The sequence below is a fragment of the Gouania willdenowi genome, chromosome 15 (genome assembly GCF_900634775.1).
Source record: "Gouania willdenowi chromosome 15, fGouWil2.1, whole genome shotgun sequence".
In the NCBI taxonomy this organism is placed as follows: domain Eukaryota; kingdom Metazoa; phylum Chordata; class Actinopteri; order Blenniiformes; family Gobiesocidae; genus Gouania; species Gouania willdenowi.
The window spans coordinates 34,055,094-34,081,528 of NC_041058.1; the positions used below are offsets into that span (position 1 = coordinate 34,055,094).

General features: G+C 41.7%; 1 protein-coding gene across 2 annotated transcripts in view; it reads left to right on the forward strand.

Moving 5' to 3' along the window:
* hells (helicase, lymphoid specific) overlaps positions 1-26,435 on the forward strand; it is a 44,830-nt gene that overhangs the window by 14,711 nt on the left and 3,684 nt on the right. Inside the window, exons 7-18 of one of the 2 annotated variants that reach the window (XM_028468139.1) lie at positions 11,074-11,129; positions 11,236-11,277; positions 11,844-12,077; positions 13,955-14,137; positions 14,388-14,531; positions 14,726-14,922; positions 19,093-19,186; positions 22,692-22,853; positions 22,982-23,124; positions 24,341-24,491; positions 25,151-25,234; positions 25,300-25,419. In XM_028468139.1, the coding sequence (XP_028323940.1) occupies positions 11,074-11,129; positions 11,236-11,277; positions 11,844-12,077; positions 13,955-14,137; positions 14,388-14,531; positions 14,726-14,922; positions 19,093-19,186; positions 22,692-22,853; positions 22,982-23,124; positions 24,341-24,491; positions 25,151-25,234; positions 25,300-25,419 (1,610 nt within the window). The remainder of the gene's footprint in view (positions 1-11,073; positions 11,130-11,235; positions 11,278-11,843; positions 12,078-13,954; positions 14,138-14,387; positions 14,532-14,725; positions 14,923-19,092; positions 19,187-22,691; positions 22,854-22,981; positions 23,125-24,340; positions 24,492-25,150; positions 25,235-25,299; positions 25,420-26,435) is intronic. The other variant, XM_028468140.1, reaches the window with a different exon arrangement.

Below are 26,435 nucleotides of genomic sequence, written 5' to 3' on the forward strand. Positions count from 1 at the left end.
ATATGCACCTGTGTGTGTGTGTGTTGAGCTTATTACTCTTGCTGTGACCTCTACAACCCCTAACTTCTCCCTCACTTTCCTTCTGGACTCTTCCAGTAGTTCTAGGTTGGTGTAAATATTCTCTCTGAAGTTTTTCAACCTGGTCTTTGCTAAAGCTTTCTTTCTGTCTCTTGCTGACTGTCTACAATGAAACAGGACGTTAATGAAAATACCAAGTTAGTTTATAATATTAAAGTTAGTAGTTAGGGTAGTTAAAAATATAGTTTGTATGGTTACATTCTTATTACCGAAACAGAAGTTCTCTCTACCGCAACTGGACTTAAATTGTAGTGGTAAATGAGAATGGTGTTTCGGAGGATGAGGAGCCAGAGCATGTTTTGCTAACAATAACAAATCCACAATGACTATGCACATTTTTAGTCAATGAACACATCAACTTACTTAGTATATTTTTCAAAAAAAAAATTTAAAACTAAGATTTTTCTTTTTGTAGAAAACAACAATATCGGTATTGAGAATCTATACTGTGGTAATAGCATTCTGACAACAGAATGTTTAACTTTTAACTGGAGAAATATAAAGAGTTATATTTACCTGGTAGCCATCTTAAACGTAGTAGAAGATGTGTTGCTTCATTCAAAATCAAACTTCATTAAAATGGTTTGTGTGTTTTTAAACAGTCCTTCAAAAAGGTTGCGGAGGATGAGAACATCAGACACTTACATTTTCTGTAATATTTATATAATTAATATACATGAATATCCAGTGAATACTTTTTCTGTCATTGGGAAACATCTAGTATAGATTACATTCTTTTTTCCAGAATATAGTCATTTTAATCTGTTTAAATTACAACATGACATACATTCAGTTACAACTGGACGAGTTGCGGTAATGAGAATTTAAGCAGAAAATGCAATATCATACAAAAATAATTTATTCTTATTTAGAAATGAATCTTTGTGCAAGACAGAGAAAATTGTTGTCTTTATTATATTTAGTTATACAACTAAAATTCAAATTTTATATTTACAGTCGTTACGGACATGGTATTGTATTGGTTTCATGAGAATGACCCATATATTTACACTGAAATCTAAATGTATTTTATTTTAAAAAAGAAGAAAATTACGCATCTCGTCTCTCCTTCATGACGTAACTGCTATTATCAATGAGAGCTAAGCAAGATCTGTGGCTGTCAATCATCATCATGTGACGTAAAATCCCGATTTTTAACCTCATAACTCATTTTAAACAAACTTCACAGAAAAATGAGCACTTGAACACAATGTAGGGTGATAATAACTAATGAACACAGCAGCGTTTAGGTTTGGGAAAACATTGTGACGAGTATTTTAACTTTACAGTTTGACCCACATCCCATCTGTTCTCATTGAGGAGGTGGGGTTTAGAAATAAAAGCTTCACTCCTCTGGGGAGCTTGTCCCGTCCATTCTTTTTACAGTTTATAGGATAAACACACCCTGAAGCGCTGAGACAGTCTCACAATCACAATAGCCACCTAAATAACCATGTGTTTTACTGTAATGTGCAGTTTTTGGCTGAAATCAATAACATTGTGTGGATAGAAAATGGATTTGGTGGTCACTGATCTCCTTCACAAGAGCGAGAAAGTGATTTTTCAGAGGCTCCAGAAAACAGGTGAGTTTGGGAAAATAAACTTCAAATATTGTTTAGGGGTTCTTACAACAAATTAATGTGTGAAAAATAGCAGAATACTGGATCTTTAAAGGGAAATGTTTTTTTTTATTTATTTTTTTTATCTGTACAATGACAAAGCTTTTATTCTATAAAACAGTTTTTTAGCTGTTTAACTCTCTGGAGTCCAGGGTATCTACTTTTGATTTTACCTTTACTGTATATCTCACCATGAAGACCGTTTAGCTTGCCTTGTTTAGTATAATTTTTTCAGCACAACCTCAGCTATGTGAATTCTTAGTAGTAATTTTTCATTTTGACATACTGTATGAACATATTGGATTTAAAGTCACACAAATACCAAATCTGAGAAAACCATAAATATGTTTAACAAACTAAATTCATGAATGCAAATATAAAATGTAATTTTCATAAACATATGTACAAGTTTGCCAAAAAAGTTATATGGAACAATTTACATAAAAAAGCAACACTTCCATGGTGTGTCCCTCCCCCTGTTGTCCACCTGAAGGCAGTGGAATTTGGAAAGATAATAATGGTTCTGTTTCATAATATTTTGTGAGATGTCTCACTATGGGATGCAACCTCTGTCTGCATTCCACATTTATTTCCATCTGCCAATCCTGATTGGCTAGTGAAGCGCGTCTTTCCCTTAGGGGAGACCTACCTCCTATAAAAAGAGGACGCGGACAGACGCGCGCCATTCAAACACTTCTCTCAGCTATCTCGCATTTTCTTTTGCCAGAAAACGCCTGCCCACAGCTGGATTTTCTTTATTTCAGTCACCGGACGCTATCAAGAATAGCGCCTGCTCTGGGCCACAACAGATCGAGATGTAGGTGATATACAGCTCTTGCCTTGCTTTGCCTGGTAGGTGCTGTCCTTCGCTGCCGAAAGGTAATGAACCTCCGAGCCTCAGCTCTGGCTCAAGGCTCCTTCCATCGTGTTGCTCTGGGACACGTTGGTTACTAGCGGCTCTTTCACTCTGATATTAGCTCCTTGCCACAAGGCCGGTGCGTTGACCTCAGCACACCTCATTGTCGTCTTGGTCCCTCTGCCCTCGGCGCCTACGGGCCTGTGCGTACGTCGGCCCTCCCCCTGGGCTCTCACGAAAGTGTGTAGCCCAGCTCCAGCTCCTGGTACTACGGTATTCGAGCTTCAGACTACAGCGAAAGCTGCCGTCTCGAAAGGAACCAACACTGTCCTCGACGTCTCAGACGATCCAGCACGCGGCCTGCATTCCTGCTAGCACCTGTGCTAGCTTCCTCGTGGTAGTGCTAGCTAAGTCACCTGCTCTCCTGACTGCGCCACGTGGTAATGGAGACAGAAGCTGCTATCACAGAGGGAGTGGGATGCTCTGGGGCTCGTCTCTGTCCATGTGGGGGTAAAACCTCCGCTAAGGACAAGCCTGAAGTCTGCCCCAGCTGCCTGCGTCTGGAACATGCTCGTATGGCGGCCGAGTTTCCAGGCTCATGCCAGCACTGTGCCGCGTTCAACGCACGGAGCCTCCACAGGAGGCTAGTGTGCCAGATTGGCTTGTCCGAGGAGGACTCCTTCCATCCTCACGATGTCCCTGAGAGGCCGTGTGGTAGAAGCTCCGCTGATGGACACTGCGGCTGCTCAGGGTTCTAGCTGGGGTTCCCAGCTCAACCTGGCAACCCCCTCCCTGCTTCATGAGGATGTCCTCATGATTGACTGTGGAGAGTTTGATGAGGACTCCTCTGACCCTCTCAGCTTTGGTGTGGACAAGGAAGATGAACCTTCCTTCAACCCGGCTCCGGGTGAGCTTCCTGCTGGCTTTTTCGCCTCTCATGAGAAGGTGGAGTGCTCCACGCCCATCTCCTATCCTCCCAGCCTAGACACGGTGGACGTGTGTAAGCGTGCTGCGGCCCGGCAGGCCATTCCGTGGCCTACTGTAGTGAATGAAACCACCAGGTCCCGCTACAAAGGGAAGAAGCTTCCCTTTTCCCCTTCCTGTCTTTCCTGAGCTGCTCGTTGAGGTGGCACGCCCCTGGAAGGATTGTCTGTTCACCGGGAAAATCCCTGTAGGTGCCTCATCACCTCATCTGTGAGGTGATAAAGAGCCTTGGACTACTTCGCATGCCGCTAGTGGAGCCCCTCGTTGCAGCTCACCTGCTCCCTCGACAGCCCGCTGTGTCCCCTCGGAGGCCCATATTGCCGTCCACAGTGGACTGTCTCCAGTCAGACCTGTCTGGTAGGACGTATGCGGCCGCTACTCTGTCAGGGTGCTGAATGTCCTCTTTCCTCACTGCCTATCAGGCCAAACTCTGTGAGGATTTCGCTCTGTCTCAGAACCCGGCGACGATGGAGATACCCATGGTTGCCGATGTGTGCGTCCGCAACCAGCGCTGCTCTGTGCAGGCTATGGGGAAGGTCATGGGTAACCTGTTTATCCAGGAGCGGGCCTGCTGGCTCAACCTGGCCAAACTGTCCGTCAGGGAAAAAAGTGTCATCCTGGATGCCCCCGTTGTCCCACAAGGGATTATTGGATCCGCTTTGTCTTCGATGTAGTGGTGTTGTGAGGAGAAAAACAGACAATGAGGCTCTCCGCCTCATTGTCAGGAAACCCCTGCTCACGTCTCCACCGGTGCAACAAAGGGCTGTCCTTCAAGCTGCTCCTCAGGGTCCGCGGTTTAAAGCAGCGAGACCAGCTCCGCCCACCTGGCCCGGGAACCCTGCAGCTCCAGTGGCTGCACCAAGTCGACAGGATCCCGGATATGAGGGGTCGCTGGGATGCGGTCCTCCAGCGCGCTTACATAAATGACTCAAAACTGTTAGCGGTGGTCCTCTCGCTGATCCACTTTCTTTCGTTTCTCAGGGGACATCATATCCTGGTGAGGGTGGACAATACTACAGCGGTGGCGTACATCAACCATCAGGGCGGATTACGCTCGCGTCTGTTGCTGTCACTGGCGGGCAGACTGATCCTGTGGAGTGTCCCGGGGATCATGAACGTGGGCGCCGACCTGTTATCCAGGGGTGCGTTGCCTTACGGAGAATGGATGCTGCACCCAGAGGTAGTATGGCAGCTGTGGGCCTGTTATGGACGGGACAAGGTGAACCGATTCGCAGGGGAAGAAAATGCGCAGTGCGCAATGATGTTCTCCCTGCGCAGCATGGAGGCTGCCCTTGGCGAAAACTTACTAGTGCATGGTTGGCCGCGCGTGCTTCTTTGCACATTTCTTCTGTTGGCTCTGATTACCTCCACCCTGTCCAGGGTGAGGAAATGCGGTCTGATCCTGGTGGCTGCACTGTGGCCCGCCATGTATTGGCTGGCAGAGATTTACCAGCTGCTGTGTGCACGTCCCTGGCAACTCCCGCTGTACAGGGACCTGCTGTCACAGGGGAGGGGCACAGACCATCTGGCGCTGTGGGTTTGGCCCCTGAGTGGCTCAATCAGTCAGCCGTAGGATTATCACAGTATGATCTCCACCGGACAGAGTGCTCGAGCCCCCTCCACTAGGTCTTCTTATGGCTCTAAGTGGAGGCTATTTAAGGGGTCGTGCCTCCAGAGGATTTTGTCATTTCTGCAGGACCTGATTGACAAAAACAAAGCCTTTTCCACTGTAAAAGTGTATTTGACGGCAATCACCGCCGGTCACGTTGGCTTTGGGGATAAGTTGGCCATTCAGTACCCGCTAATCTGCTGGTTTATGAAGGGAGCATGTCGGCTCCTTCCCGTGTCCAGACCACTGGTGCCACCGTGGGATCTGGCGGTGGTTTTGGAGGGAATTAAACGTCTTCTTTTTGAACCACTGGAGGAGGTGGGCCTTAAGTTTGCCTCTCTTAAGGCTGTCTTGTTACTGGCTCTGACTTCGGCCAAGAGGGTCAGTGACATCCATGCTCTCAATTCATTCGATGTGCACTCAGCTTTTCCCAGGTGATACGAGGATCATCCTTAGACCCAACCTGGCCTTTGTGCTGAAGGTTGTGGGCTCGTGTTCTCCCATTGACCTTTTGGCCTTTTCTGCCTCACAGGATGAGCAGCGGCTGAAGGTGTTATGTCCAGTTTGTGTGACCTGCACTTATCAGAGCTTAAGACTGCGACCAAAATGGTCGCATATGCGAGTATGTTTTCAGTGTGTGTGAGTTAAATTTTAATCTGGTCGCATCTGTGCGAGTGCGTATGGATGACCATATTTTGGACGGAGCGGTCCCACAGAGTGCACTTCTTTCTTCTTCTCTCTCTCCCTCTTGCTCCGAGCTGCGGGCGAGGAGACTGTGCACGCTCTCTCAACTTGGCTGCGGGCAATGCAACGGTGAATGTACAGAGTATAAACACCAATGTGCTCCTTTGGAGTGCGCGCGGTCCTTGAACGGAGCCAGGCATAACAAGCCCTTCACTGAGTGCGTGCTCACATTGAGGGCTGCAGTAAAGGAAGGAAGAACGTGCCGAGCGCAGAGATGGAGCGTACACGCTCATCAGAATCATCATGGAGGGACCAGAACGGATGGACTATGATGCCAGGCCAGATGTTCAGCTGTGGTTCTCCCAGACCTGGTCTGCAACCTGTGGCTCTGGGGCCTAATGTGGCCCTTTGACTCTTTCTTGCACCTGTGGCTAACCTTAAGTTTTAAATCCCTGGTAAGACAAGTAAACCAACAAAAACACTATTCTGGTAGAAAATAGAAATTTTAATTGTGTGGGAACAGATTCATTTAACCACCAATGTGCAGTTTAAATATGTATGTTTTATGTGTGGCAAGAAATGACTAATTAGCATGTGTTGATCACATGATCATGTTATCAAATTCATGTTACTTTTTGTAGCCTTTCAAATACATTAACTAAAAAAGTCTACTTTATATAACATTGTGTTCATGTAAACTGAGATGCGTAAGAATTTGAAGATGCAAGACACTGTTTTATTTCTTGATGTTCATTTTATTTTAAACTGTTTTTAAGTTTCCATGTACATGATCAATATAAATCAAATCAAATTAAATATATATATATATAATTTTAACTGTATGTAATTTAATACACTGTATTGTCTTCATTGAGAAGGTAATTTTTTTGGCTCCAGGAGGACTTTAATCCATGTGAGATGAGGCAAAATGTTTCCTTGTAGAGTTAAGGATTATGACCAGGGGAAGAGGGTTAGGAGACCCCACTATGAGAACTGGACCCTCTGAATTTAATTCCATGGGGTGAAGCAATGCAGATGCTAAGTTATGCTACTGTTAATTCAAGTACAGCATTTCTCCAAAATAAAAAACAAAATACATGTAACCTGAAAACATTTTGCAAATATCTCAAGTCATTCATCAGCATGCATGGCTATGCTGTACTCTTAATTTTTTAATGGCCCAACAAAGCAGGGCAACATTAGGTAGCTTATTTCACCAACAAGGCATTCAAATTGATCCACGTAAGGCTTTAAAACATGACACAGGGCTCAAGTAAAATAAAAGTAGCAAAGGAAGTAACATAAAATAAAGCCTACATTACTGTGTTCAGTATTACAGGCTTGACAGCAGTAATTTGTGAATGCAGTGAATTTTGTATATTTTTTTTCTAAACTTTTTGGCTTTAAAATGCTTTTAATCAGTGTTTCATCACTGACATGTGGCTCTGCACGGGGCCAACGTTGTTGTTGGAACATCAGACAAATGATTTTAGAGGAAATCTGACTTTACCGTGTAGAAGCTCCTCCTCCAGGTGGATTTAACAAGAGTTTTGCATTGCATTGAACGCCGCATGAGGACAGCAACTTCCTGGTGATAATGCAGCCTGTGGGTGGGGCTTAAGAGTCCACATGTGGAGTGCAAACTGCTGATTGGCTGAAAAGCTTTCGCTCAAAGCTTTGGCTTGCTATTGGATGAACAGTACCTGGGTGGGTGGGGCCAGCCCCGGGCCCACCATTACTCTTGTTACTTAAAATTAAGGCCTAATAAAGCACACTGCTTAAATAAACACAACCACAGCGATGAATAAAGCTCAACAATAAAAATAAAATTATTTTGACATTTAACTTGAAATGCAAAACACAACGTAATGTATTATGTTTTTATGTCAATAACAAAAATAGCTTCATTTAAACATTAAGGTCCAGTATTATGCTAATTTTCACCCATTTCCATTTATTCTAAGAACCCCAACAACATAGTAGTTGAAGTTTATTTCCCAAACTTGCCTGTTTTCCAGAGTTTTGGCCTCTGATAGGTCACTTTCATGATGCTTCTGAAAATAGGCTGTTTTTTGTGCCTTCATACATATGTATGAGTGGGCGTAAACACATGCTGCGTCATGGTGTGTGTTTATCACAGCAGCTACACTAAATCAACAGTTTTTCTTTTCCTCTCACCTCTTCTGACCACAGAAATACTCACAACTACTCACAAACACGTCAGATCATCTCATAAAGGTGATACGAGGTAGTATAACTGCTACTAAAGAACTAAAGAAAGTAAACTCAACCATCAGCTGAGTCAGCTGTTTCAAACACTCACATGAGATGCTGCTTTGCTTTTTTATCTTCCTCACCTCTTATGACCACAGGAATAGTTCATTTAAGACGATAGTCCATTGTTTTGTTCAACTGCTGCATCGCATTGGGTCACAAACACATTAGATCATCCCATAAAGGCGATACAAGGCAGTGTAACTGCTACTAAAAGTGAAACTGGTTGTGAGCGCTTCGGTTTAGCTATATACTGAACATAAAGATATTAAAGGTATTGTGGAGGATGTTTTGGCATCAAATTCCGAGTGGATCATCAAGACTATTGGTCCTCCTAATTGTCAATTATTCTGGTGATATGTTACGTAAGGCCATCGTACGTGCTCGTCCCTAGCTAGTTTTTGCTTGCTGCGCATGAACACTTTAAAGTTTTTGTGTCTTGTGAGCCGTTCTAACCAGGTCCTTGAAAATGGCTGAGAGTCGCAAGAGAAAAACTGTCTACTAAGTGTATGGAAAGTAAGCTTGTATGAGTGATGTCAACACCAACTTGTAAACAGAGCTGTGCACAAGGAAAACTAGGCCCGTGCACGCTCTCTCACACGCATTTAATAGGCGTTCCGTTTTGGGATTAGATAGTGTTGCACATGTGCATTTTTTTTTCAAAAAGTGGAGAGGGCGTTTCTTTTATAAACTTCAGGAAAATCCTCTTCTGTACCTTAACTGTAATATCAACCTGCCTTTGCCATGTTTGTTTTACCTGTGAGGTAATTTGAGAGGTTGGAGCTCACATTTTTATAGAGTAGGAGGAGCCAGGATTGTCAGGGGGAGGAGTTTCCACCTGTTTGGAGCTAACTTTACAAAATGTGGAATAACAATGGAAGGAGGAAACAGAACTTTTTCAACTTTGACGCTCTGAATGAGGCTAAAGGGATGTATATCACTGTAGCAAAACCATTATAAAGTGATTTTTTTTTTTCATAATTTTTATTTTATTTATTTATTCAGTTTATTTCGGACATGGTTACATTCACTTTTTTTTTTTTTTTTTTTTTTTTTTTTTTTACATTTTTTTTTTTTTATTTGTACATGCCGAAAAAGGAGACGAGAGAAGCAGTTTGCTTATCTGGGTCCCGTCCCCTGTTTTACCATCGCAAATTTACATGGGTTTACATGTCTCTCTGGTCAAACATTCTTGAGTTGTTCTGAACAGTCCTTTTTTGTGTATTCTCATCTGTAGTCAGTGTTGTCTTGTTTTTATTCCTCCTCCTCTCTATTGTTGTTCATGTTGGCCTTGTTCCCTGCCAGACGTTGTTAGCATTCCTCCAGTTCAAGAATAGTTCCTCTTTCGAAGGTGTTTGGAAGGTTTTTCCCTTTTCATCCATAATGTCACCACTCGGGAATGTCTCTTTTGGACACACAAGTTTGCAGCTTGTTTTGTCTCTACGTCAAGGTTAATCCAGCTGTTGTTAGTTCTATTGGCAGTGTTGTATTTTCCACTGTTAGATTTAACTTGTATAAACAAATTATTATATCTTAGTTCATAAGCAAGGTAGTAATTTCATTGTACAGGAAAACGTGTTTCTAACTGCACATATGACAATAAACACTTTGAATTTAAATTTAATGTAATCCTTAATCACCACACCACCTAGCAATTGAAATGAATAAATGACGGACCTTTTTTACTCTTGGTTTCCACATTTAATTCAGTCTCCGTAAAAAAATCACAGTCTGAGTTTTGTTTCCAGTGTTTATATAGATCTGGGTCCATATCCATGACTACCATCAGTAATGTTGTTGTTTAGGTGGATCCTTCGTATTTTCCCAAGTCTTCCATCGTTTTGATGAGGATTGGTTTTCCGTTCTCTTCTCCCAGTGGTATGATGTAAATCCTGCAGTTTCTTGTCCACGTCCTCACAATTTTTCCTCCTTTTTTTATTTGGCGTGCCTTCCATGCAATGCTTGCATTTTGTTTCGTCAGGTTTTCATTGATGTACACCTTCGTTCCCATCAGTTTCTTTCCTTGCTTCAGTAGTTCTCCTTTGAATTTCATATTCGTGAAGGTTATTTTTACAGCTCTGTTATAATTTTTCTTTGGCAGGAGATGGCAGGAGTTGATGTTGTCAGGGTTCAGGACAATTTCCTTCAACTCCAGGTAGTCAATGACCTGTTGTTCAATCGATTTTGTTTCTTCGTCACTCGCGTAGCTCCTGGGTTTTATCTTTAGGCCTGTGATGATGACATCTTTCTCTCTTTCCTTTTGTTCCGGCTGTTCAACCCTGGCGTTCAACAATTTTATCTCTTCAGCATTTCTTTCATTCTTTTCTTTCAGTACCTTTGCTTCGCTTTGTAGGTTTTCCAGTGAGTTTTCCAGCGTCTTTTCCAACGACTTTATCTCGGCAGATAGGTTTCGTAGACCCTCTCGTATCATCTCCTTGACCTCTTCCAAACCCGAATTGGGTTCTGAAGGGCCTCCCTGCGGTTTTTTCACCATTTTCCTTCAGTCTTGGGCCCAATTTTTCAGACTGTTCAGCTGTAGCCAGCTGTAGCCAGCTGGCCAAGGTCGTGTTATCGGAGCGAATGAAAACACGTCTGCTCTCTCAAGACCAGAGACTTAATCTTAATACTGCCCCTTTAAGCAAAGCTACTGGACATTATTTTTAAATAATTATTCTAAGGAAGTGTGAAGTCTCTCATCTCAGATACTCACGGTCAGACTAGTTAGCTAGCTGTTAGCTGACTGTTTGTTAGCTAGCTATCTAGCTGACTGAACTGATTCAAAGAATGAGTCGATGCATGGTTCAGTCGGTTTATTTGACGAGTCGTTCCAGGTCTCGTGTTCTCTATGGATCTCTTTGTGATTTCTCTAGCGCTCCACAGCTGATCTGCTCTGGTCACAATATTGATTAATGAAAACCACTCACTACTAACCAGTGACTTGTTTTGTCGTCAATGTGTTGTGAATGCAGGCAAGAAGAAAAGGAGGAGAGATGACTTCAAATTAGCAGATGTGATATCCAAAGAAGTGAGTCTGGTTTCTCTCTTTGGTCTCTGAGCTGGTTTTAGGAACACATTTATTTTTAGACATTTATACTCAACATTTATATTTCTACCTGATTTTTGTCTTGTAGGAAATCCTGTCTCAAGCTAAGAAAACTAAAGTGGATGAAGTGGTAAGGAGTGTTTTTGAAAATTGCTTGTCCAACAAAGATTTTTTTTAATGGTTTTGTTTTTTTTATTTTGTTGTTTAATAGATTTCTGGCTATTTTCGTAATCATCGTGTGTGTTTTGAGTGATTTTGATTATTTTAGTCTGTTTTTTGGTGTTTTACTGTCATTTTGTGTATTTTTGTGTGTTTACTTTAAGGGCCGCCATTTGCACGTCTGCACTAGACACTAGGAAAAATTTACCCTAACCCTATTTGATGTGGTATTTTTTTCCTCAATTGTGTTTACTGTTAAGTTTGTCTTGAATTTAATTTAAAATAGCAATTGAAAACATCTTAAATTCTTTAATTTAATTTGACTGAAGCTGTTGGAAACCTGTAATAGGTTGTTTAATCTCATATTGGTTCAAGGAAACAGCTCAGTCTATGTAGTGTGTATCCAAATAACTCAAAACAAATCTAAGGTACTTTGTGTGTGTGTCCTGGGCCGAGCGTCTTCTAAAGTCAGTTCCTCATTACGCCTAAAATCTCATTGTTGTCTGTCTAAATTAAAAGTGTAAATCCTTTTGACAGCAGAACGAGACACCAGAAGAAGGGAAGAAGTTGGAAGCTGAAGACATCAAGAAGATGAGCGACTCTAATCAGGACATCAAGAACCGTCTTTCAGAAAGCGTTCGAGACAAAGCCAAACATCTGCTGCATCCTGACAGGAAGGTGAACGGGCAACCGGTTCCTGCCCAGCAGCCTCAGCTCTTCACTGGAGGCATCATGAGGTGGTACCAGATAGAAGGTATCGAGTGGCTCAGGGTGGGTCACACTCAAACAAAACATCAACTTTATTCACTACAGTGTCGCTAAGGCCCTGTTTACATGACAATGTTTTGCTTCTGTTCCCATTTTTGTTTCCAAAAAGTTCCACATTCACACGTCAACCTTTTCAAAACGATCTTTGTTTACATGAGACTGTGGGAAACATAAAAACAATGTAGCAAACATGCCTGGCCAATAGATGGAGGTGTGGTTTAGCAATGAATTAAAGTAAGTGCATGTGCAGAAACACTTCCTCTGAACACAAGTAATAGTAGAGATTTAATCAGACCTACAGGGTCTGTAGTACGAAGCTAGATTTTCTCCATGATTTAATCAGTGTGTGCTATACTACGAAGCTGGCTAATGTCTTTCAAAGCTAAATCATCATGGTAACTTAAGATGACCAAGTTAGTCGTTCGGATCTGAGAGAGTACTAAAGTCCCGCCTCCGGTCCAATCAGATCTCTGAAAAAACGAGCTGTCCAATAAAAAGAGGATCATTGTGAACACATCTGTGTGGATCTGATGTGATGCTGACAAGAGAGAGAATATTTAGACATTGATGCAATCCTTTTATTTACCAATGACATCATATAGAAAAGATTTAGATTTATATCTGTATGAATGCAGGATCAGAGACACAGAAAAGGTAAAAGAGAAAGTGAAACCATTCTATAGCATACTCACATACACTTTTTGGGACAATGCAGCAAATATAAAAAAACTTAAATGAAATTTCCCTCTGTAGCACACGGTTCATGATGCTTCCATTTCGCCTCTGTCTCTTGTCACGGCAAATTTGCGGTTCTTCAAGAAACTCCAAACTTGTCTGACACGCCCATGAACACACCCCCTTCTGTACTCATACAAACATGCATGGATGTTATTTACGTCAGTTTTTCTGTGCACTGTATTTGGAAACTTTCTACATTTGTGAATGTTATCAAAGTGAGGAATGCTAACGTATAGGGATGTCCCGATCCAACTTTTTTTACTTCCAATCCGATACCGCAGCCTTGAGTATTGGCCGATACTGATATGGATCCAATACGATAACAGCACTAATCATACATACTTTTATGACTTATTTTGTAGTGTGGAATGTTAGAAAAGGCTTAATCAAGTGATGTTACTTGAACAATAGTCAGCAACAGTAGGGATGAGAGAAACTGACCCATTTAGTATTAACCAATTGATTACATATATTTTAGCCTTCAACATAATATTTACAGTATTCTACAATTTAATAAAATAAATTATTATATCAGTTATGATATCGGAGATTTTAGATGCAGTCCGATAAAATCCGATATTCGTTTTCTGGCTGATTTCGGACCGATATCTGATATCAATATCACATTGGGACACCCCTACTAACATACAATCAGTGAAATGATCTCTCCCTTGTCACTGGCTCTTTCTCACTCACATACGCTTACCCATGCTGCTTGCTCTGAAAAAGTAGTCCCCTTGCGAGTACGGATCACATTGTTTTTTTTAGTGTTGGTGTACTTGTTAATCCACTTTTGAATAAGCTCTTGTTTTAAAGCAGTCATCTGAAAAGTGCCAGTAACAAACATAGCAGATCTTTTTGGGACGAGGGCCGCTTCCAAAGAGAAACTCCAACCATTGTTGATGAATTGTGTAATTCAAAAGAGGGCTGTTTTCTTTGCATTCCAAAAATAAATTTTCTTGCTGAAGGCATTTTTAAAAGGCAGGCAGCTACTACGGTTAGCAGAGTGAAACGATCAACATGCAGTTATCTCTCAGCTGTTTGCTGTGACTGCAGTCTAATTCTAATAAAACTGAATCTAATTCTAGATTCAGTTTTAAAGAACAAACTGTTTTTTTTTTTTTTTTTTTTTGCATGTACAGATGTTGTGGGAAAATGGCATCAATGGTATCCTGGCTGATGAGATGGGACTGGGAAAGACTATCCAGTGCATTGCACACATAGCGATGATGATAGAGAAGAAAGTGATGGGCCCCTTCCTGGTGGTGGCCCCCCTCTCCACTCTGCCCAACTGGATTAACGAATTCAAGCGTTTCACTCCTGACGTGAGAACATTTATTACAAACTGATGATGGACTTGAGTTACATTATGTTGTTTAGGTGTTTTATTAAATGTCCTAATGTACTGGTAAATGTAATGGTTAAAGAGACGTAGCCTCTGTAGCGCTAACACGTAGCTAACATAGTAGAGAAGCTAAGCTATCTTCTGGCTTCACAGCTTCTTGTGTCATTTTGTCCTCCAACGCAGAGCAAAGAGAACAATATAGCGTGACGTGATCTGTGCTTGTGTCCTAGATTTCTGTGGTGCTTTATCATGGACCTCAGCCTGAGAGGGCCAAGGTGCTCAAACAGATGCGCCGACCCCAGGGGCCCCTGAACATGTGCCCAGTGGTTGTTACGTCCTTTGAGATTTCTATGATCGACAGGAAATACCTGCAGGTAGGACACACTTAGTTTTAACTGTTTATCTGTTGTTTGATCAAAGACCTACCCAATACATGTGACAAAAAACATTTTGGTGTTTTTAAAGCCATGAATAGTCAGAACCAGACCAAGGGCTGGACTTTCCAAGATATACAAGCCATCAGTTATCTCTGAAGTAAAATCCTTTTCCTCTTATTTTTGTGCTCCAGCGTTTCCAGTGGAAGTACCTGATCGTTGACGAAGGCCACAGGATCAAAAACCTGAACTGTCGCCTGGTGCAGGAGCTGAAGACTCTGCCCACAGACAACAAGCTGCTGCTCACAGGAACTCCACTGCAGAACAACCTGGCAGAGCTCTGGTCTCTGCTCAACTTCCTCCTCCCAGAGGTCTTTGACGACCTCAAGAGGTGAATCTTTGTCATCACTAGAAACCTTACATTTCATTTATAGTGCAGTGGCCTTTGGATAGTACCCCAACCAGAGGTATTACAGGCTTAAATTAATATCATTTTAATGTTGAGGATGCTATATTCTGAAAAATTATTTTGTAGTTGCAGCTTCTGTTTACAGCATGTCAAATTAACCCCTTGTTTGCTGAAAACTGCAACAAAAATTCTAATTCCATCCAAATTTCTTGATATGGATTTATTTGACGTAAGAGAAGAGTCCTTCGTAAGAGACCTACCTTGATATATCAAATATATCAAGGCATTTGAAGAACTGTGGAACACTTTATGACCAAAAATATATCCAAAATATTAAATTAAAAAATTAAAATTAAATTAAACCGGGCTTTCGCCTTTAATTGGCCATGTAATGTTAGTACATTATTGGAATTTGTCTTCTGCACTTAACCCATCCCTGAGGAGCAGTCGGCAGCCATTTTTGCGGCGCCTGGGGAGCAGTTCGGGGTTAAGGGACTTGCTCAACATCCCACAGTGACGGCCCCGGTGAGGCTTGAACCGGCAACCCTCCGATTACAAGCCCAGCGTCCTTACTCACTAGGCCACCACTCCCCAAATATGAAGATTTCAGTAAAGTTTATGTAAGTTTGGTATCATTTTCCTTTTCATAAATTGTTCCAGAGTACTTAGAATACCTTGATTAGTGTCACGGAAGGTCTCTCGTCAAGCAAATCCATTTGACATTTGGTTGGATAACAGGTTGCACATTTCAAGAAAAAAGTTGGATTTGACAAGTTGTGCATATTTGTGGCACCTACACCAACACTTTGATTAGAATGACCCATTAGGGGAGATTGGATATGGGCTGGAAGTTAGCAAGATTGTCCGGATCGAGACCAGGTTTTTTAAGAAGGGGGGTGATAGCGGCCAGCTTGAGAGACTGAGGAACAGAACCAGATTCTGGAAATCAGAGGGGAAATGATGGGGAAGTTACTTCTAATGAAACCAGAGGGAACAGGGTCCAAGGAGCAGGCAGGAGTTTTATTGCCAGAAAGAATTTTTAAGAGTTCGCTTGAAGAGAGAGGGGTGAACTGAAAGAGAGGCTGGGGAAGGTGAGGAGGAGGTGGATCAGTTGGAGGCACTGAGTGACCTGTGGGGGGAGTGAGGATGCTGTAGATGGTGTTAACTTTGGATTGAAAGTAAACAAGGAGTGAGTTGCATTTGGAGACTGTGAAGGATGCTGATGTATTATCACTGGGTTTTAGGAGGTTGTTGATTGTGGAAAAAAGAGTTTTAGGGTTTTGGAGCCAGTGTGTATGAGATTGGAGTAGAAGTTGGATCGGGCAGTGTTGAGGGCGTCTTTGTATTGCTGAATGTGTTCAGTGTACATTTGAAGATGGACAGTTAAACCAGTTTTTCTATATAGTCTCTCAAGCCGGCGTTTGCAGGATTTCATTTTATGGAGTTCAGGAGTGAACCAGGGCGCTGAACGGGTAAAAGAGACCATTTTGGTTTTTATGGGTGCCAGTTCATTAAGACAGGTGGAGAGTGTGTTATTGTAGTAGGTTACAAGTTCGGATGAGTTTTCAGGGCTGGAGGCTAGATTGGTGGCCAATGTTGTTGAAAAAGCCGAGGGAGAAATGGAGTTGAGGTTTCGAAAAGATATAGTGCGTGTTGTTTTGGGGGTGGGGAGAGGGATATCGATGTCCAGTGTGATGGCTAGGTGATCGGAAATGTGGAGATTTTGGCTGGAAAGGTTTTGGATACAGAGGCCGGTAGAGCAAACCAAGTCCAGGATATGACCACGGGAGTGACTGGGAAAATTTACATGTTGGGAGAGATTGAAACAGTGAATTAGATCCAAAAAGTCTAAGGCAGGTTTGCAGTTTTTATTATCAATGTGAAAATTGAAGTCACCAAGAAGTAGGATGGATGAGGAGATGGCAAAGAGCTTGGTCAGAAAGTCTGTCAAATCGGAGAGAAAGGAGGAGTTTGGCTTGGGAGGATGATAAATGACTGCAGTGACTAATGGGGTGGGACCAGGGAGTTTAAAGACAATGTGTTCAAAAGTAGGAATGTTTGGAATTTGAATGTTGGTTATTTTGATGTCCTTTCTGTATATGACAGCAGTACCCCCACCCCTCCCATCAGGGCGAGGGTTCTCAATGAAAGAGAAACCGGATGGAGTGATTTGGTTCAGTAAGTAATGATCCAAGGGCTTGAGCCATGTTTCAGTAAGACAGAGAAAATCTAAGTTATTGTCAGTGATGAATTCGTTAAGGATGAGGGCTTTGTTATTGAGAGAGCGTGTGTTCAGAAGGGACAACTTAAGGTGTCTTTGGTTGGTGATCAACTGAAAGTTGAAAGGAAGATGGCGTAGATTGGCTTGGTTTACATGGGGTTTTTGGTGGTGTCGTAAAAAGGGAGTTTGAGAACGGTGAGACCAGAGGGATGGAATACAGTGTGGGGAGGACAGATAGTAAGAATACTTGCAAGCAGGTGTATGTCTTTGGCTGGAGCCTGGTGGATATCTGGAGCCTGAGGCCTGGCGGATATCTGGAGCCTGAGGCCTGGCGGATATCTGGAGCCTGAGGCCTGGCGGATATCTGGAGCCTGAGGCCTGGCGGATGGCTGGAGCCTGAGGCCTGGCGGATGGCTGGAGCCTGAGGCCTGGCGGATGGCTGGAGCCTGAGGCCTGGCGGATGGCTGGAGCCTGAGGCCTGGCGGATGGCTGGAGCCTGAGGCCTGGCGGATGGCTGGAGCCTGAGGCCTGGCGGATGGCTGGAGCCTGAGGCCTGGCGGATGGCTGGAGCCTGAGGCCTGGCGGATGGCTGGAGCCTGAGGCCTTGAACTGTGCTGCTTGCTGTTTGCTGCTGCTGCTTGCGGCTGCTGCTGCTCAAGTTATATCATTGTTTGGCTCACCATATGAGAAGTTATCTCATGTTTCTGTAAAAATCTGGGTATATTTTTGGTCATAAAGTGTTCAAAAGTTCTTCAAGTACTTTGCTTTATATCACTGAAGGTCTCTTATGTCGAATAAATCTATATAATGAAGTTTGGTTGGAATTTGGGTTGTCCATTTCAAGAAATATTTTAAAAAATTGCTTTACAAAATCAGAAAATACACAGCGGAAAAAGTAAAAAATTATGACATTGTCTTACCTTTGTTGTTTCTTATCAAAAGTCGTCAGATAAACGCGCCGTTACACACATCCAGCCATTTCACAGTCAAGAAATCCGTCCTATGAGGCGCGTAGAGCTTGTGCGTGAAATGGCCTGTTCCTCCTTTACCCAGCTCTGATTGGCCAGGGCTAAAGCCACTCCCATAATGTTTGATATCACCACTTTCTACAGGCTCTCAGAATGACACTGCGCTGTAAAGCTGATTGGTCAAAGCACTGCTCAATAAGACCCATGCGTAACGGCACCAAAGAGTGGAACCAAAAATAGCATTCCGCCTGGCGCCACAGAAACGTGAATAAAAATGGAAATGTTTATTTCAAGCTGAATTTCAACACCTAGTGGTCAAACATAAAACTAATAATGATTGGAATCAATTTGACACACATATTACAGTTACAAACTTGTTTCTGAACTTGTGGGAAACATTGGCACAGTTGTGGCAATGTGAGCTTCTGCCTGAACTTTTTTGTACAAAAACATGTATCTTTGGCCTAATGCTTATTATTATCATCAAACTTGCTCTCCATACCTTTTACAGCCCTTGTTAATGAGAATTGGCTTTATATTTGATGTAAATATCATGTTTTAGATATATAAATCTGTAGTCCACCTAAAAAAACTAGTTATTGTCACTCGGTGTCAATAATTTACTAAATTTAAATCATCTGTAACCTCTAAGGGTCCTACTTCAGTCTCAACAAAAATTAGCCATGTAGGTCATTTGAAGCTTAGAAAAACGTTATTTGTTATGGGTGTGATTTTTGGAGAAAAGTGGCTGATTAACTCGGGCCATTTTTAGCCTCGGCCACTGCACTATTAGCTCAGTTGTTGGATGAACAACATTAAATGGAATGTGAGGGGAATTTAAAGAGTGGATTTTTGTGCAGAGTAGAGATTTTTAAATGACTATATTGGTTAAGATCAACTTCTATGTCCTTTGACCTTTGTAACCTGCATGTTTTGAATTGTTTCTCATGGTGTGACTGACAGCTTTGAGTCGTGGTTTGACATCAACTCTCTGTCGGAGGCTGAGAGCGTCGTGGCTGCTGAGCAGGAGCAGAACATCCTGAGCATGTTGCACCAGGTCTGATTACACCCTCCTCACATTGTGTTAGAGCAGAGACTTTTATCACGGGGGGCGGAGCCTTTATGAGCCCGAAATGTAGCAAGACCCGAATTGTTATATATTTAAAAAAAAAGTAATAAAATCCAAAATGCCACAACTGGTCATTAATGTAACAAGATGTTGAACAAAAATGTTTCGCTTTTTTAAAATATTTATTTACTTTATTATGCATGCAAATCAGTCGCTTTTTGGCGAAATTCTCCATTTTTAACTCTAAATAGGTCATTTATGTGAATTGTATCGATCCGATGAGTTTTTTTTTTTTTGGTTGGTGGGTGCCGTCCTTGTCGTCATAGGCTGTTTACTACTTTGCACGCTGGAGGTTCAATCCGTTCCACACACATCTAGCATATACAAACGGATGTACTTTCTACATATTACTTCCTGGCGGACTAATATGTGAGTGCATAGCCCTCAGTGCTCGCGCTCCGTATGGACCTGCTTGGAACAGGTGACAGGAGTGGACTAGACCGGTTTCACTTGAACGGGAGAACACGCAGATGCTTATCAGGTATGTAGGGCCCTATATCTTCCACTAGGGATGTAACGATTCACTCAACTCCCGATACGATTCGATTCACGATACTGGGTTCACGATACGATTTTCTCACGATTTATTTTACAAAATGGGAATGATGACAAATGACTGAAAAATATTCCTTCATTTTTTTGGGGAAAATACTATACTATGTTCCTTTTATTTTTCATTGTCAAAAGAATCCCTTGATAAACTATTCAAAATGATGCAATTTAACTAAAAATAAATCTTGAATGAAATAAATAAAGGAATAATACAAATGAAGAAGCCTATTAATTTAAATTCTGGTTCTATAATAAACAATTCAAAACTGCGTAATAGTTATTTTTCTTTTTAAAAGTGCAACTGAAAATGTATTTTGTGCCTTAACAATTGGACTTAAAAAAAAAAAAAAACCAGTCATTTTACTGTATTTACGTCAGATATTTGTTTAGACCAGCAGAGGGCGCTGGTAACCCAGTGGTCGGTTGGCATGCAGTTATTCCACCAGTGAAGAAGAGAAGCTATGCTAGCAGACAGAGCTAATAGAAAAACCTGACTTTTACAGATATTCAAGTAATATTACAGATATTCTTTTGGTGCTAAAGGAGTAAAGAATCATTTATGAGCATGTTTAACAGTAAATGGCGGCCAGAAAGAAAATAGTAGCAGATTCCGCCCGTCATGTCCGCTTCTGGAAGGATAAATATATAGCGCCCTCTGCTGGTTAAAAAAAGTACTGCGATTCAATTTTCAGAGCATCGATGTGAACCGTTGTACCTATGAATCGATTTTTAACTGCCTTACGATTAATCGTTACATCCCTATCTTCCACGTTAAGGAATCATTTAATCGGCCATTAAAAATTTAATCCACTGAAGGTGACATATTGTGAATGAAACGCCGTTATCATGAAGGGGCCGTTCATTCATTCACCCGCCCCGCACCCCTCCCGCTCCAGAGCTGAACATGTCGAATCGGCCACCCACAACACCGACTAAACTGCCAAAAAAAAACTATGCAACTCATCATGCACTCCTAAATACAGAGCCGAGCAGTTCACACTTAACTTTTGTGTCTGTGAAGCTACACCCGTTTCTGGTGAAGCTACGAACAGGGGGGGAGGGGCCTCCGTCAACTTCATGTGATCAATGTTTATTATGAACAACATCTCATCAGAGCTGCAGAAGATCTGTGGGTACAAGTTGTGTGTTTTTGTGGACGAGACTGATTCCAGGGATTGTAGAGTCTGACCCCCAATTTTCACTGGATGCGGCTCCGCTGCGTTACGTCACCGCCTCGTCACCAGAGCTGATAGGTTTCCACTTTAGTGTATGTGTTAATTTCCACCAGGTCTGCTGCGGTGCGTGTCTGCTCCTTCCCAGATGTGGTAGTCCGGTGCCCTCCACCAGATATACACAGGGCTTCTATTTCTGGCGGACACCGGAGCACGACGCATCAATCAGCACAGAGCAAATGAAGCTAAACAGGAAAATAAGCACGTTCTCATCAATAAAATATCCGGTTACTTTTCAAAATAAAACACTTCAGATTCTATTTCTTGTAAATACATCACCAATATGTCATAATGTGTAAAAACAAAATCACATCCACTATATTGATTCCTCTCATACTGTAACGCACTGTAAACTGCAGCAACTTTGATTTAGTTCATGTTTTACTGGTGCAGTTTTATCTCTTTGTTGGCTGTTGATAAAAAATGTGTCTATGACAAATCCATAGAGTCCAACCTTCTTGTTCTCCTTCGTTAGGAACACTGACCTGTTTATCTGTTTATTGTTGCGTTTATATCACATACCTTTAACTGCGTTCTCGCGCCATTATATAAATATCGTGAGAACTCCTCTGTCTCATGACGTCACAGTCGTCCAACCGGAGTGCACCGCGGCGCACTCAAAACGCAACCGGTGGGGATTACAGGACAGTGGTGAAAAACCGGATCGGTGCCGTGGCGCAGCGACCAGTGGAAACCCCCAGTGAAACATCATACGTTCACGATAACTTGATAGCTTCTAAGATTCTGGATCCTCGTGGTGTAATAACTGAAGTATCTTGTGTCTATTTATTTTTGTCTAATCATCTGGAATAATATCATCAGGATTATTTAAATTAGGTTATTTTAAATATAGTTGATCAAAACTTAGTAAACCTGCTTAGATTCAGTAAACTATTGATCCCTGAGAGGACATTGGGTGACATTAATGCTGCTCTCATTCATGCATCTTTTTATGGCATATGATTATAAATAATAAAAAATGAGCAGTAAAAATAATCCGTCAGTACAATCTATAGCTACCATTCAATTAGAGCTTACACATGATTTTTAATTAGAGTTGCGTGAATACATGTTTTTTATTTTTCTTGAAGAAAAGAGTGTATTTTGTCTTAGTGTACTCTTCAGTGTGTTCAAGATTGCTTAATTTACATGTTAAAATAAAAAAAAAATGATCTAGGAAAGGATCCCGTACATTGGATTTTTTTGTCACCTTTTTCATGCCTTTGGTGTATGCATGTTTGTATATGATGGAAGGACAAAAGTTAACAAAAATGTCAAGGTTCTCCAAAAGCTATATATATTATCTACACATATTTATGCATATGCATTTGTGTATGATTACAAAAATTACTTTTTGTCCTTTTTGTATTTTTCTTCTGTATTTTAATTTTTTCTTTCATTTTGTGTTTTTGCAGTCATTTTGTGTGCTTTTGTTGTACTTTTCCTCTGTATTTTTGTTGTTGAGTCATTTTTTGTGTATTTTTATTTTTTTGTGTATTGAATTGTTTTTTGTGTATTTTCTGTTATCATTTGTGGTCTTTTTTGTTGTTTTTTTTTTTTTGTCATTTTGTGTTTTGTTGTAAATTTGTGTGTTTTTGGAGTCCTGTCCTCAGTATTTTTGCAGTGATGAAGTGTTTGCTTGATTTCAGATTCTTACTCCGTTTCTGCTGAGGCGGCTGAAGTCAGACGTGACCCTTGAGGTTCCTCCAAAGAAGGAAATCATCGTCTACGCTCCTCTGACCTCCAAACAGGAGGCGTTTTACACGGCCGTGGTCAACAAGACCATCGCCAAGATGCTGGGCCAAGAAAAGGTAACAAAACAGTGTGAATGTTCACAGGTGTCCTGTTCTTTGAGTCGATCATAGACGGAAATAATGGCAGATTTTTACGTTTTTGTTTTGTATTTGTGTTGTTTTCTTTCCTTTTTCTTCTTTCTCAGACGGAGACTCCAGCTGTACTCACACCCAGCGGCCGACCAAAGCGACGCAATCGCAAGATGATCGACTACAGTGAAGAGTACGCAGACCCAGAGTACGACCTGGAGAAGTATCTGGAGAGAGTCCAAAATGAGTCGACTCAAAGGTCAGCGCTAGCACTCTGTTAGCCACAACCGTACGTTAGCCACAGCCGTAAGTTAGCCACAGCCTTGCGTTAGCCACAGCTGCTACCCTGTTAGTACAGTTAGCCACAACCGTACGTTAGCCACAGCTGCTACTCTGTTAGCTATGGCCGTAGGTTAGCCACAGCCTTGCGTTAGTCACAGCTGCTACCCCATTAGCACAGTTAGCTACAGCCTTGCGTTAGCCACAACTGCTACCCTGTTAGCACAGTTAGCCACAGCGTGGTGTTAGCCACAGCTGCTACCCCATTAGCACAGTTAGCCACAGCCTTGCGTTAGCCACAGCTGCTACCCTGTCAGCACAGTTAGCCACGGCCGTAGGTTAGCCACAGCTGCTACTCTGTTAGCCACGGCCGTAGGTTAGCCACAGCTGCTACTCTGTTAGCCACGGCCGTAGGTTAGCCACAGCTCTTACTCTGTTACCACAGTTAGCTACCGCCGTACGTTAGCCATAGGTGCTACTTTATTAGTACAGTTAGCCACAGCCTTGCGTTAGACACCGCCGTATGTTAGCCACAGCCGTTAGCCACAGCTGCATGTTAGCCATGGCCGTAGGTTAGCTATTGTTCTGGATCAAGAGTTTCACTCTGAGCACACACAGGAACATTTGTTTGAAGAATGTCATGATTGGGTTTAATTTTCAAGACTCTCATGAATCAGAATAAACCAGCCATTTACTTTGGATTTAACTTTAATTCGGAATGACCATTTTTATTCAGAATTAGGAGTTTATAAGGTGATTTTTATTCTTTAGTTTTTATTCTGAATTAAAGATCACATGTAAACGTAGCCATTTATGTTATTGTTAATTTTATTTTTTATATTCCTATTGCATTAAAAAGGTCAAAGCCAGAGTAAGTATGTCCAGAGTTCGTCCAATAAAAGCAGGATTATTTTTCAAACTACATTTTTTGGGTCTTTTTTTCCTCTGCAGATAATCATGAATATCGTTAATCATCCCACCTCTACTAAAATACATTGTTTTAGTTACTTTGAGATGTTACTTTCAAAGTTATCTGCTTTAATATTTGGATGAATTAGTACTGCACTCACTTCACTTCATTAAATCTACTCAAACACACAAACATGGATGATTCTTTTATTTTTCTTTACCTCTTAGTTGTGAAACAACAGATTTGATTTGATCTTCTCTGAGAACCTGATGTTCTTCCTCTGCAGCTCCTCCTCCTCTGTGGTGCTGGATGTCAGCAGCCCGCTGGACGCTCAGATCACCCTGAAGCTGCAGAACATTCTGATGCTACTGAAGAGATGCTGTAACCACCCGTACCTGGTGGAGTACCCCCTGGACCCCGCCACACAGGAGTTCAAGGTAACGCTCATACATGGTCCAACATTAGGGAGCAGATCCTCTCACGTGGTCTCTGACACAGCGGCAAAGAGTAAAGATGTATCTACTCATGTAGAAATACTGTTATTTGATTGAAGTTGTCTCAAGAACAAAGTAGGTCAATTAAATAGTAATCAAAGTAAAAGTTAAGTTACTTTCATGCCCCACATTTATTGTTGGGAATAAATCTTGCATACAGTAAACATCTCATGTAGAAACTTAAAAAGGAAGAGACTAAATCTTGATTTATTTTCCACAAATGCATCTGTTTAAAATAAAAGGTTTGTCAAAATGTACAATTCTTTTTCAAATAAAATAACACAAATTAATTAAATTTAAAATAAAAAAGCAAGTATAGATACATTTATAAACTCTAAAACATGCCAAATGTGCCATGTTTGTAACAACATAATGGGTAGAAACCACAAGCTGAACCATAGAAAATGGTTTTGATCAGAAATGGAACAATTAGGTACATATGGATTATGTTCAATGTGCCACGAAACAGAAATAAAAAAAAAATAATGTACTCAGTGACGTTTGGGTGTAGACATGTAATGAATTACTTCTGTTAAAACGTATAAAAGTACAAGTACCCATAAAGGCATCTCCATTACAGTAACTTGATCTGGTCTCTGCAGGTGGATGAGGAGCTGGTGAAGAGCTCTGGAAAGTTCCTGATCCTGGACCGACTTCTTCCTGCTTTGAAGAAGCGAGGACACAAGGTAGAGCAGCTCCTTCTTCACTGTAGTCCACCACTGGACCAACACACCTTCTGTTCCTGTTCCAGGTTCTGATCTTCAGTCAGATGACCTCCATCCTGGATATTCTCATGGATTACTGCTACCTGCGAGGTTTCCAGTACAGCCGGCTGGACGGCAGCATGGCGTATGCAGAGCGAGAGGAAAATGTGTGTTATTTTACTCTGTAGCTCCACCCTCAACAGGGTTCTCACCAGAGATGATTTACAGCATAGGGGGATCGCGTTGTTTTGCAAGGGAGGGTGTCCAGGCACATCCCCCAACCCCAGAAGATGTGGAAATGTATAACTCTGTGGACCAAATTTAGTGAAGTAAAGCTAAAGTAGTTGTTTTGTTTGTTTTTTGTTCTTTTACTACATTACTTTAAAGCTAAAAGTTCTTTATTGAATTGTTAGTTTATATTCTTCCATACAAGTGAAAAACTCTGACCATAAACAAATCGATTGTTTTATGACAGTAAGCCGTCTTCTTTGTACGTGGTCTATTCCTTATATGGAGTGGTTAGCGTTAGCTATTAACCCAGTCTGTGTCGGTGGGTTAGCTTAGTAAAGTTAGCTTTTGTTAACTATGCTACTATGCCAGGTCATAACGTGGAAACCAAGGTTTCCACATTATGACTTGGAAACCTTGAGTTTCCAGTTTATAAGTGTTGCTACAGGTTCATCTCTGTCCCCATGTTTGTGGAACTTTAAGTGGATCTGATGGAGGAACTTGAATCGGTTCCCTTTGTTGGATGTTTATCTGGTTTTAACCAAGTAGCAGTCCATGATGTATCAAAGCACGGCAGTTTCAGGTAGCTGAGACGAGCACCTCACACACACAGACTGCGGGCGGTGGCAATGCACACCGTGCAGAGATTCTGTGAACTAAGCTGTTGACAACAAACGGGAAGTTTTGGTCTGTGGAACATGGTTTTTTTGGGGCATTCTTGGCTAAGTTGAGGGACAAATGGCCCATGGCCCTTGCTAATTTCCAACATGAGAATTTATCATTTATATCATGGGATGACAAATTCTTACCGGTGAGAATGTTTTTGACGATAAATCATAAATGATAAAATAACGCACATTCCTCGTGGGCATGTCTATAGACACTCACTTCATATCTAACTCTTTTACAGGGAGATCAATGATCACCAAATCGATTTTTTTTTTGCTGTCCACAC